The following is a 13389-nucleotide window of genomic DNA, read 5'->3' on the forward strand; positions in this document are numbered from 1 at the left end:
TTTATGAGCTTACGGACATGAAGGAGAAACGTATTTCATCAACGACGGTTAAGTTACCTCCCTTGAAAATATCTAAATTACTTCCCTTGAACGTAATTAAATCTCTTTATATATAAAGCTGAAGTTGTCTATGTGTGGCAGGTTTGGTAGCCTTCAACTAACACTATCTCCTCCGAGACCCTGCGGCGCAAGTTGACCAAAATTGAGAGTATGATCTTCCTTCCGTAAAAGAAGAAAACTCGAATCGGACCATGTTAAGACCAAAAATTATTGGTGCCTTTTTTCTATGAAAATCCCTATTTTTTACGATTTTTTGACTGCTGTTTCGCCATTTTTCGGTGTATTTCAACCAGAAAAATGTTCACTTAAAGAGAATAACAAGCTACATAATACAAAATTTTTACTTTTCAAAAATTCCAATTGTAAACGGTCGAAACAAACCCGGGCGATACTGCTAGTTTATATATATTGGTGCCTGGACTGCAAACATAAAACTAGAAATATATAATAAACACACACAGGCAATTATCTAAGAACTGCCAACAATGGAACAAAGCCACAAACGTTTGTGAAGGAGTGTAATTGACTGAATCTACTAAGTACTTCACTGATATTTATTTTATCAATCTTACACTGATGAAAGACAAAGCAGGTCCAGCAAGATTTGAACTCAAAACGAAGAGATAAAACTAAGTTCACTAAAGCATTAAAGTATTTACATGGCTGATCTAACGTTCAGCCCTATAATAATAATAATAATAATAATAATCCTTTCTACTAAAGGCACAAGGCCTGAAATTTGAGGGAGAAGGGGACGAGTCGGTAACATCGACCCCAGTGCTTCACTTGTACTTATTTTATCGACTCCGAGTGGATGAAAAGCAAAGTCGACCCCCAGCATAATTTGAACTCAGAACGTAAGGATGGACGAAATGCCGCTAAGCATTTTGCCCGGCGCACTAACGATTCTGCCAGCTCGCCGTCTTAACAACAACAATAATAATAATTCCAAATTTTGACACAAGGGCAGCCATTGGGGGGAGGGGATGAGTTAGTTAGTTAGTTAATTTAGTTAGTTAATTTCTTGGCTCAAAAAGCAAAAAGCAAGGCCATGTAGGGGGACATGGAGTTATGTACAGGGAGGGTGTTCATGTTAGGAGTTCAGGCCACTTGTGGTCAAGGGAGACTTTGAACCGAGCGGTCGTCGGCATCTTCACCATCTTGTCCGGCAGCTTATTCCACGGATCCGCAACCCGGACGGAGAAAGCCCCTCTCCTTCGATTGAGATGAAATCGTCGCAGATAGAGCTTTTCGGAATGACCCCACAGCTGACGCTCTGGAGCAGGAGTGAAGAACAGCTCTTTCGAGAGGTTACACTTTCCGCTTATGATGTTGTGAGCAAGAATGAGATCACCACGGCAGCGGCATTTTTCTAGAGAATGAAGGTTGAGCGTCTTCAGCCTTTCTTCATAAGACAAATTCTTGAGACCAGTTGGTTTCACTGGTAATTATTTTATCGAACCCACTCTAGCAAAGAGTTATTATTGTTGGAGACATGTCCAAGTGTAGGAGGTTAGTCTGGGGTTTTTTGAAGAAGTTCGTCCATTGAACATTTGAATTTTATGACAGCACAGAGTCAAGACTATTGTAAAGTTTGCAAGACGCAACAACAATTTTAGGAAAATAAAAATAAGAAATAAGTGGAAATTTTACCGGTGAGTGTGTTACATTATAAGGCACAAAAAAAAAAATGACTCTACACACAAACTCATATAAAGAATCTTGCAAACCAAATCCAAAATATATATATATACAGACAGCGTGTAAGTCTTCTATTGCCAAATAAATATTTATAAGATGGTATAAGACTACAAAAGAATATATTAGACTTTACAAGACTTTAAAAAACTTCATAAGAGGTGTTGAAAATGTCATCCTTCATTTGCAATACATAAGGTGACTCTTCTACACATGTTTTGAAATACATCTCGGAGAGTCAGGATGAAAAAAATTGACTGTGGAGAGACTTTTTGAACACCCTGTGTGTGTGTATCATCATCGTCGTCGTTTAGCGTCCGTTTTCCATGCTAGCATGGGTTGGACGGTTCTACTGGGGTCTGTGAAGCCAGAAGGCTTCATCAGGCCCAGTCAAATCTGGCAGTGTTTCTACGGTTGGATGCCCTTCCTAACGCCAACCACTCCGTGAGTGTAGTGGGTGCTTTTTACGTGCCACCCGCACAGGTGCCAGACGGAGCTGGCAAACAGCCACGAATGGATGGTGCTTTTTATGTGCCACCGGCACGAGGGCCAGGCGAGGCTGGCAACGGACACGAATACATATATATATATATAGAGAGAGAGAGAGATAGAGAAAGAGAGATATGTGTATGTATGTAAATATATATATATATTATAGCCTCAGGCTGACCAAACTCTTGTGAGTGGGTTTCTTACACGGAAACTGAAAGAAGACTGGTGTGTGTGTGTGTGTTTGTACCACCATTGCTTGACAACCGATGTTGCTGTGTTTATATTCCCATAACTTAGTGGTTTTGTAAAAAAACACTGATAGAATAAGTACTAGGCTTACAAAGAATAAATCGATTTGTTCGACCAGCGGCAGTGCTCCAGCATGGCCACAGCCACATGACTGAAACAAGTAAAACACTAAAAAAACTAAGGCATTTTAATCCTGAGCAAGGCAGTGTGTCTCTGCTAGTACATATACATATATATATATACATATACACACACATTTGTCCAACCCATGCCAGCATGGAAAGCGGATGATGATGATGATACACACACACACAAGCTTCCACAGAGTTTCTGCCTATCAGATTCACTTTGAAGGCACTTGCTTACAAAGGTTGGCCAGAAGCTACAAAAGAAGGGCTCACAGTGCCATGCAGTGGGACTGAACTTGAAGCCATACAGTCACAAAGCAAGCTTCATAACCACATAGCCAAGCCTGTCTATATGGAAGCACTCCATCGGTTACGACGACGAGGGTTCCGGTTGATCCGAATCAACGGAACAGCCTGCTCGTGAAATTAATGTGTAAGTGGCTGAGCACTCCACAGACACGTGTACCCTTAACGTAGTTCTCGGGGATATTCAGCGTGACATAGAGAGTGGCAAGGCCGGCCCTTTGAAATACAGGTACAACAGAAACAGGAAGTAAGAGTGAGAGGAAGTTGTGGTGAAAGAGTACAGCAGGGATTACCACCATCCCCTGCCGGAGCCTCGTGGAGCTTTAGGTGTTTTCGCTCAATAAACACTCACAACGCCCGGTCTGGGAATCGAAACCGCGATCCTATGACCGCGAGTCCGCTGCCCTAACCACCGGGCCATTGCGCCTCCACACCTGTCTATATACAGATTGTGGAACTACAAAAAGTATTTTTTCCAAATTCCCAACAACTTACGCAGAAGAATGCAATTATTAAGACAATAAGTAAAAGACAGTATGTACAGAAATGCACATACTGACATATATGTACACGTGTGCGTAGAAGGGGATGGAGGGGGGAAGAGATGAAGTGAAAAATGCATTTGGAACCTTTAAGAACCGGTTTCACAATTTCATGATTTTCAAAAATAGTTTGACATAGGTTTTTGACATTGTTGCTGTGGCTGGGTGCCCATGAATTTATATGAACATAGAAAGCATAATGAACCGAAAGTTTAAGAAAAACCTAAATAAAAACTAGCGGCAAGGATGGAAGACGTGAAACAAATGCTACAAATGTAAAAGCATTAAAACAGGCAGTAAGGACCGGGCAGTGGGGGGATCTACATTTGAGTGTCTCAGCAGGCACCTTATATATATATATATATATATATATATATATATAAATTTAACAATTAAGGATAAAATCTTAATAAGAAATCTTAACAAGAAATTATCAGGTAGTTAGCGTGAAAAACCTCATAAGAGAAAAAAAATCTGAAAATTTTTTCACTTGAAAATATTTATTTATATTATATAGAGGGCATTATTATACATAAATGCCACACGCTAAGAGGGACTTTCAAAGTCATTACTACCAAAAATAAACGAATCGTACCGAAATACAGCTCTCGAAGCAAGACATTTAGAAACAGAATTTAGTTCCAGATCACCTGTGATTTCGCAATTAACGTATTATCTACGTCTTTTGTTCATCAGTGAAACATATATATATAATACAAATAAGAAAATGGAGAATTATGAAGAAATAAAGGAACTTACTAGGAATACTTATAAATCAAGAAAGGATCTTATATCTATTGAATTATGTAATATTTTTGTATGCTTTTCAAGTTTGCATTTGTAAAATGAATAAATAATCCAACAATATAATATCCATAAGTTGATGAACAAACTAAATTTGTTTCTCCATTTTCTTATTTGTATTATAAATTTACGGTAAAAATATCTCTTTACCTTCACCCGTTTAATACAATAAATGACTTAATTGCATGGTAATTAAAAACATTTATGTATTAAGAATCTGGGTACTTTAAATGATATCCCATAGTGGATTACACCCATAACCCCTATCTTACTTTGTACTATATATAAATATACATGCATATACGGGTACAGGATATCGAGTGAGAAACAAACTTTTTTTTCAAACAACAAAAAAACAGAACACAAGGAACATCCCCCTTCTTCAGTTGTCCCTGTTTCGTCTACTCCGTGTTTCGAAGGTAAGGACAACACGCGACTTCGTTGAAACAGTCCTTCCCGCAAAGCAAATTAAATAAAATTTGGGATTTTTTGCGGAGGGGCAAAAGTGGTAACAAGAACAGGACAGTAAAAACAAAACAAGTAAAAACAGTAAAAGACAGGACAAAGAGAATAACATGGTAAAAACAAACGATGAGGGCTGTTAAGCCAAGACGATGGAAAAATTATTTTGAACGCGTTAAGGAGACAGCTTATGAGAGGGACAGAATAAGCCATCTTGACTCGGTGAAGATAGCAGTTGGAAAGATGGCTTCCCTCTGGTCACGTGTCAGTGACGAGAGAGTCGAGGAGGAGGAGTAAGAGAGAGGGAACAGTGAAGGGTGGGAGAGAAAACCAGAAAGGATGAAGAACAAGAGAGGGAGGGAGATAGACAGAGGAGAAATAGTAAAAGTTGAAGAGTGGCATAATTATTAAGATATATATATATATATATATATAGCGGAAGAATTCACAAAAAAAAACAAAAGATGAAGACAGAAGGTGTATATATATATATAATATATATACACACACACACGCAAGCATTATATTAGTGGTATATAATTTTCCATGATACACCCAATATTCATTAACTCAATAAAACATGTTAGGAAATAGCATTCATAACGAATATAAAGTGAGGGAGGGGAGTTAATTCTTCGTTAGTCTTAATTTCAGAACTGGTAACATAGCACTCCTTAGGGACTGGGAAGAAATATTCGCTACACACATCATACATACAAAACTACATGTATATGCACACATACCTACACATCTGTATAAGCATACAACTATATACTCTGAGTCTACTTACATGCCTCCTTTTATCGAAAGTTTCATAGTAGAGTTTATGAAATTCTTCACCAGCAGTGCAAGCTTGGTCAATTTTGGTTTTCAGTTCCTGTAAAGTTAAAACAAAACTTTAGAAATGTTTAATTTTCACATAAAACATATGACAACTTTCCCATCATATTGTTACTGATATTTTCTACACTCCAAAATTGTTTTGAAAATAATCAAGAATTGAAAGACGTATCATGAAATCGCTGGCTGTTGGAATTATATGGTCTAACATAAAATTAGGTATGAACCTAATAGATGCAGGTGGGTACACGTGGCTAAAGTGTTGGACTCACAACTGTCAGATTGTGGTTTCAATTCCAGGACCAGGTTATGTGTTGTGTTCTTGAACAAAACACTTTATTTCAAGTTGCTCCAGTTCACTCAGCTGGTAAAAATGAGTATTCCTACAACCGAATGGCATCCCGTCCTGGGAGGAATACATACACCAAAGAAACCGGAAAACCAGCTACATGCTTCTCAGAGTAATGTACATTAACGTAACAGGTGCAGGGGTGGTTGCATGTCTGAGAAGCTTGCTTCCCAACTGTGTGGCACATTCAGCGAGTGTCGCCTACACTAGCCGCAGGCTGACTAGAGACCTGTGAATGGGTACAGTACATGGAAAATGAAAGAAGGTTGGTTGATTTGTAGGTATGTATGTGTGAATGTGCATGTATATGTGTCTGTGTGTACACTACCATATGGCATTACATTATTAGACAAACCACATAGCTTAGTGGTTAGGGTAGAGTTTCTCAACCAGATACCCCTGCCGGTGACATGTAAAAAGCACCATCCGAATGTGGAAGATGCCAGTGCTGCCTGACTGGCGTCCGTGTCGGTGACACGTAAAAGCACCAACCGATCATAGCCGTTTGCCAGCCTGGTCTGGCCCCTGTGCCGGTGGCACGTAAAAAGCACTCACTACACTCACGGAGTGGTTGGCGTTAGGAAGGGCATCCAGCTGTAGAAACACTGCCAGATCAGACTGGAGCCTGATGCAGCCTCCTGGCTTCTCAGATCCCCGGTCGAACCATCCAACCTATGCTAGCATGGAAAACAGACATTAAACGATGATGATGATGAACTTAGTCACTATTAAAATGGTGTTTGAAACATAAATTAACGTAAAATTTTAATGGAACACTTTAATTTAGATCACTTTAACCCTTTAGCATTCACATTATTCTGTAAAGTGTAATGTTCATTTATCCACATTGTTTTGAATTAATCATGCATTATCTTGTAGCTTTGAGATTTTGATGAGGTAGCTGTTAATTTTTGAAATGATATTGTAGGGTTGGTGTGAGAGACCAGACCAACCAATTTGAACCTAAAACAGGTAAAATATTTTGGCCAGATATGGCCAGTTTAACCCTTTCGTTACCAACCTGGTTGAAACCGGCTCTGGCTCTGAGTACAAATGTCTTGTTTTCATAAGTTTTGAATTAAAATCTTTCACCAAACCTAAGTCACAATTAATGTTCCTAACACTAGATTAATGATAACGAAGTTATTTTGCTAAATTCTTTATTATATTTAAAGTAATTAAAAGAAACAAAGAACAGCTCAAAATAAATACAGTAACAAAAGGGTTAAATGCTAAATGGTTAAACAGGAAGCCTGTGTGTTAGAACCAGTGGCAGGTTGACATAGAAAGGGTTAAACATACTTCTCATAAAGTCAGCCACTTGTACAAAGAGAGAACCTGTTCCTTAGTCAATTGGTAAGTTTATGATATGGAATTAGTCAATGAAACATTTAGAAGCAAATCAAATATGACAGACCATTCTTCAGTTTGACTGGAGATGGAAACTGTTACCTGTAAAGGTAACAGATTTCAGTATCCATTTCACAGCCTTGCTTCTATATACTCACTAAAACCACCTTCAACACTACTAATTAAGTCATAAGCTTTCTCTAACTTGCTGCAAGCTATTCGAGCAACAGCTCACGGCTGTAAATCTATTTAATCTTATTAGTCAACTTCTTTTTAATTAGGAGACAGAGAGACTTGATAGTATCAAAGTAATGGAGTGAATAACATCAGCCGCTGCTTCAACAGAACTCACACTATTACTAAACACTATTATTAACTACCTAATGTCACTACAGTTATGTCTTCAAAGGAAGGAAATTGCTGCTGCTCAGGGTCAGAGGCTAAGAGTAAATTATCAAAAACTATTTGATTCTCTTCTTTTTCCTTTAGTGTTTTATATTCTTTTATTTATTTATTTTTTTGTCAAATTCAGACACCAGCATATTGTTGAAACATCTGAGTTTCTTTTTTGTTTTTTTTCCGACTGGATGAAGAACCTGTTTGACAGCCAGACACACTGAAGCAATCAATGTTACATGCTTAGTCAAGGTATAAAATATGTAATACTGTTGTGGTAATATGGTTTGAATTTACAAGCATGCAGTCAGCAAATTTCGCATCAAATAACTATTTTCCTGGCAGGGTTCATGAGTCAGAAAGTACAGAGGAACAAGACATTGAGAGATAGCTCATTATTCTAATAATCATTTCCAGTGTTCATTTTGCCAGAGTACAACAAAATATATTACAAGTTATTGACTCTATTCACTCTTCTCCCCTCTTGCTCTTATGTAACTAGTGTTTCAATTGACTAATATCAACACTTTTAAGATAATCGAATTGGCGTTACTGTGTGGTAAGAAGCTTGCTTCTCAACTACATGGTTTAGGGTTCAGTCCCAGTGTGTGTCACCTTGGACAAGTGTTTTCTACCATAGCCTTGGGCTGACCAAAGCCTTGTGAGTGGATTTGGTAGACAGAAACTGAAAGAAGCCCAGAGTATATATCATAATCATCATCGTTTAACGTCCGCTTTCAATGCTAGCATGGGTTGGACGATTTGACTGAGGACTGGCGAACCAGATGGCTGCACCAGGCTCCAATCTGATCTGGCAGAGTTTCTACAGCTGGATGCCCTTCCTAACGCCAACCACTCCGAGTGTAGCATATATATATATATATATCATCATCATTGTCGTCAACCATTGTCCATGTTAGCATGGGTTGGAGAGTTGTACCAGACTCCAAGCATGGTCTCTTCAGCCGGATATCCTTCCTAATGCCAACCACTCCAAAAGTGTAATGAGTGGTATATGTGTGTGTGTTTGTCCCCAATTACCACTTGACAACTGGTGTTGGTGTGTTTATGTCCCTATAACTCAGCAAAAGAGACCGATAAAGCAAGTACCAGGATTTACAAAAAAAATAAGAAGTGAAGTTGATTCATTCGACTAAAATTCTTCAAAGCAGTGTCCCAGCATGGCTGTAGTCTAATGACTGAAACAAGTAAAAGATATATTTTATTAATCTCTGTAGAATGCAAAAAAGAAATACCGAACAAGTCGTGTGACCTGATTTCAATCCCAAACCAGAATGATTTCACTTTACTTACAACTGTGGTTTCGGCAAAAGCTGAAAATCAAAACATCCAAATTATTCATTCACTTCTAAACTAAGAGCTTAGGACTTCTTTGTTTTCTTAATTAATCTGAAAAAGAAAAGCTTCAGTGAAAGACCAGGCATGTTCTGTTAGCTGGATGCCATCATCATATTTATGTCCATTTTCCATGGGTGAGATGGAATTTGTTGAGGCAGATTTTCTATGACCAGATGCCCTTCCTGTCACCAACACCCACCTGTTTCCAAGTAAGGTAATATTTTCCCCATGATCAGATATGTTTTTCACAAAAGATTGCAAAATCAAGGACACCATTTCCATGACAGCAAGACTTGTTTACAACCACCATGCAATATCAAAGCAAGTAGACAACACATACACACACACACAATGGGCTTCTTTCAGTTTCTTCTTGTCAAATCCACACATAAGCCGGAGTTATAGTAGAAATCACTTGCCTAAGATGTCATACAGTGGGACTGAACCCAGAACCATATGGTTTGGAAGCAAATTTCAGTAGAGCATGGCCTATAGGTAGAGACAGGATATAGGTTCAGGATGGTTGTGTGGTTAAAAAGTTCACGTCACAGCCACGTGATTTCAGGTTCAATCCCACTGTGCAGCACCTTGGGCATATGTCTAGTACTAGCCTCAAGTTGACCAAAGCCTTGTGAGTAGATTTGCAAAATAGAAACCGAGTTTGTGTCTCCTTATCTTGACATCAGGTGATAGTTGCAAACAAGCATCACTCTCATACAAACAGCATTGCTTGTATCAAATTGTTGATGAAAACATCTCTTAAATGACCTGATTTGAGAACAAGTGAGAGCTAATGACAAGAAGGTCTCCAGCTGTAGAAAATCTGCCTCGTGAATTTTGTCTGCTCATGCAAAAATGGAAAAGTGGACAGGATGATGGAAACAAGAACAAAAGTTAATTGCAAAGAGAAAGACGACTGGGTAAAGTGTTCAATGTGTGTTCTGGAAGCTGAATGATGCAAGGAGGAAAGATGGATTCAGTTTCAACAGGAATGGTACACAAGCTAGTAGTTTAGAGAAGCAGAACTGTTGCAGTAACGACAGAAGAGACAATGTTTAACCCTCTGATCAAGGAGGTTCCAAACATGACTATCCTATCTTAGTCTTAAGCATTAGAAAATTTCAAGTCTGGCAATGTTATATATCTGTGTGTGTGTGTGTGTGTGTGTGGTCACTATAAAAAATAATCAGAGCTTTTGAGAACTAGCACTAGAAATCAGCACAAGAAACGTTTTCAGTTCAAATTGAAATGATGGCTTTGTCTTTCTTGAGTCAGTATAATAACCCTCAGTTGTTGTTTAGGGCCAGGTCATTTCTGATTGAGCAGACCTATGCTCAAAGACATCCCTCTTAACCAGGACTACATTATCCTTTGTAATCCCTTTTCGAGTTTGTATGGTAAGATTTGGTAGCAATTACTAACAGGTTGAGTGACCATAATGCAATAATTACTTGTTGGCCTGAATACACAAAATATTAGTTATGTACAGAGGTGCTTGTTTGAGAACTGCAAAAATAATTCTATATCTATAAACATCTTGTCATTGAAGCTGGCAACAATTCGCTAAGTCAATAGGCGCAGGAGTGGCTGTGTGGTAAGTAGCTTGCTAACCAACCACATGGTTCCGGGTTCAGTCCCACTGCGTGGCATCTTGGGCAAGTGTCTTCTGCTATAGCCTCGGGCCGACCAGTGCCTTGTGAGTGGATTTGGTAGACGGAAACTGAAAGAAGCCCGTCGTATATATGTGTGTGTGTATTTGTGTGTCTGTGTTTGTCCCCCTAGCATTGCCTGACAACCGATGCTGGTGTGTTTACGTCGCCGTCACTTAGCGGTTCGGCAAAAGAGACCGATAGAATAAGTACTGGGCTTACAAAGAATAAGTCCCGGGGTCGATTTGCTCGACTAAAAGCGGTGCTCCAGCATGGCCGCAGTCAAATGACTGAAACAAGTAAAAGAGTATAAAGAGAGAGTAACTCATTACTGAAGTTACTTAACATTTAAAAGGTTTTTTTGATTATGAAATTATAAATTATTTACTTCGTATATATATACATGTGTGTGTTTTCAACAGTTTTATGTGAATTTCCACTGCACCTAATGGTGCAGTGGAAATTCGCAGTGGCCAAAATGATAAAGATTTGCAATGCAGTTGTGGGCAATTTTTACCTTCCGTGAGAATACCGGTAACATGCGGCATCAATCTAATCGACTACACCATCCTCTCCAAACAAATGTGGAATTCTGGAAAGTATCTTTACGCTATTTAGTTACATCCCTTTATATTCTAGCTTCGGATACTATCGACGTCGACTTCCAGGATAGAGAAAATAAATTCCAGCTAAAACTACTAGGGTTCAAATTAAGCAGCCAATATCCCAAAATCTGTGGTGTTTAAGTCTTGGTGGGTGACAGAAATTCAATACCAGATACGCCGCATTAGGCTGTTTCTTTACCTTCTGTGTTCAAACCTCGTCGGGATCGATAAACTAAATGTACTGGGTCGATTAAATCAACTATATTCATACTCCTCCTTTAAATATTTGTGAACCCATATCAATAACCTATTGTTGTTGTTGTTTTCAACTTAACAACAAAAGAATGCAGTAGTTAAAATATTTCTTATTTATATCATAAATAACCATGTTACCTACCATAAGTCTCTATGTAGCTGATCCATATCGTCGAACATAAATTCGATTACAAAAAGGAAAAAAAGAAGACATCTTTGCAAACCATAATATGAACAAATCAGTCTTTAAATCCTACTAAAATAAACATCTTCTTTCATTCCTCCGAATACAAACAAAACAGCTTCTATATGGTTGCCGAGGGGTAAACTATACGACCAGTCCAGTCCGTAACGTGAAGTTTTTTGATATGAAACCGAAACAAACCGTGAACAAGTTACTGTTATTAATATAAACAGACTATCGTAAAATGAAAAGTATTATAGCGGAATTTATATAATGGAATTTCATCATTTACAGTCGTATTCTTGGTTATGGATATTAACAACACAGACTTTTAAAATACATTTGTTATTTACTAATCGTTAATATGAAGGCGACGACTGTACAATTGTTGCTCGTCCGTTCGCGTGTGTCTGTTCGTTCGCTGGCATAGTTTGAATTCCCGCTGTTAAAATACAGTCGCAACAAAATAAGACAAACATGTAAACATATTGCAAATATATTATCAGTTTCAAAGCTGAAGTAATGAAACAGAAAATCTAAACAAAAACACGGAATTTCATTTTCAGTCCAAGCAAGTTTGGCTGTTATTTCATCGAGAAATCCTACAAAAAAAACGATAGGTAAGCAACGATTGGGGGAAAGTCGACGGTTTATAAAAAGCAGAGGCTATATTCCAAGACTGGGATGAAATAAAATAGATTTCGACCTATTTTTGGCCGAGAATTTTAGATGTTGAAATTGTCTCACCTCTCCAGCTGACCCGAGCGCCATATTGTATGTAGCATGACACCGGAAGTAGAATAATGACTCACGACTCACTTCCGGTGTATACCTAATGACCGAAAATTCTCGTTTTTTTATTGCTTTAATTGTTTTCTGAGGAGAAAAATTAATACCTGCAGAGATGTAAAATCATGCTTTAGCTTCGTTGTTTCTTTAATTTTTATTGTAAATCTGTGAGAGTTGTTGTTCACAGTGATAACGGGGAGCCTGTTGCCTTACTTGTATCTCGACTCTGGTCCATTTGGTCTGACATTGCAATTGGTCTTTGAATGTTATCCAGTCTTAGAACCAAAGACAAATAACTTTCAATGGCTGGGGTCACCTATCTATAAATAAGTATCATGTGGAGGTGCTATTTACCACATGTTTTTCTCCATTAAGAAACCAAGTTACGAACTATATAGCAGAGACAGAGTTCGCGCATATATGTATGGTTATAAAACTGCTAGAAACAGCAGACATATCTTTTTAAATTCCCACCACACTCTGTCTTAAAGAAGAAAGTACACCTTATTTAAATTAATCTTAGCTATATCTAACAATAAAAGATGGGATGTTGCTACATACGTACGTACAAGATAGTCACTGGAATAGTAAATCAAATAATTCTGGAAGGTGTCATACCCAATGACTAGTGCTGCAGTACCATTGTAAACTATATTAATGGCAAGGAGATGTACAAGAGAGAGAGAGGAAATTACAGAGACACCAAATTTTGAAAATTACAAAAAAGGCTATTGTAACACTGACTAGAGAATGTTTTATTGTGGATGAGAGGCAATTTAGTTTTGTCCCAGGAAGAGGTACTAGTTGCCATATTCCGTGTCAGACAATTGCAAGAGCAATACATGACTAGAAATAATCTCCTATATCTAACA

At 38.1% G+C, this 13389-nt stretch overlaps 1 protein-coding gene across 2 annotated transcripts in view; it reads right to left on the bottom strand.

Annotated features, from left to right (window-relative positions):
- Window positions 1-12569, bottom strand: part of LOC115218384 (NTF2-related export protein 2) — a 65164-nt gene extending 52595 nt beyond the window's left edge. Inside the window, exons 1-2 of one of the 2 annotated variants that reach the window (XM_029788165.2) lie at window positions 12476-12569; window positions 5532-5618 (exon numbers count right to left, since the gene is read on the bottom strand). In XM_029788165.2, the coding sequence (XP_029644025.1) occupies window positions 5532-5618; window positions 12476-12499 (111 nt within the window). In that variant the 5' untranslated portion in view covers window positions 12500-12569. The remainder of the gene's footprint in view (window positions 1-5531; window positions 5619-12475) is intronic. The other variant, XM_029788164.2, reaches the window with a different exon arrangement.
- Between the last annotated feature and the right edge of the window lie 820 nt (window positions 12570-13389).

Source organism: Octopus sinensis, linkage group LG13 (assembly GCF_006345805.1).
Source record: "Octopus sinensis linkage group LG13, ASM634580v1, whole genome shotgun sequence".
NCBI lineage: Eukaryota > Metazoa > Mollusca > Cephalopoda > Octopoda > Octopodidae > Octopus > Octopus sinensis.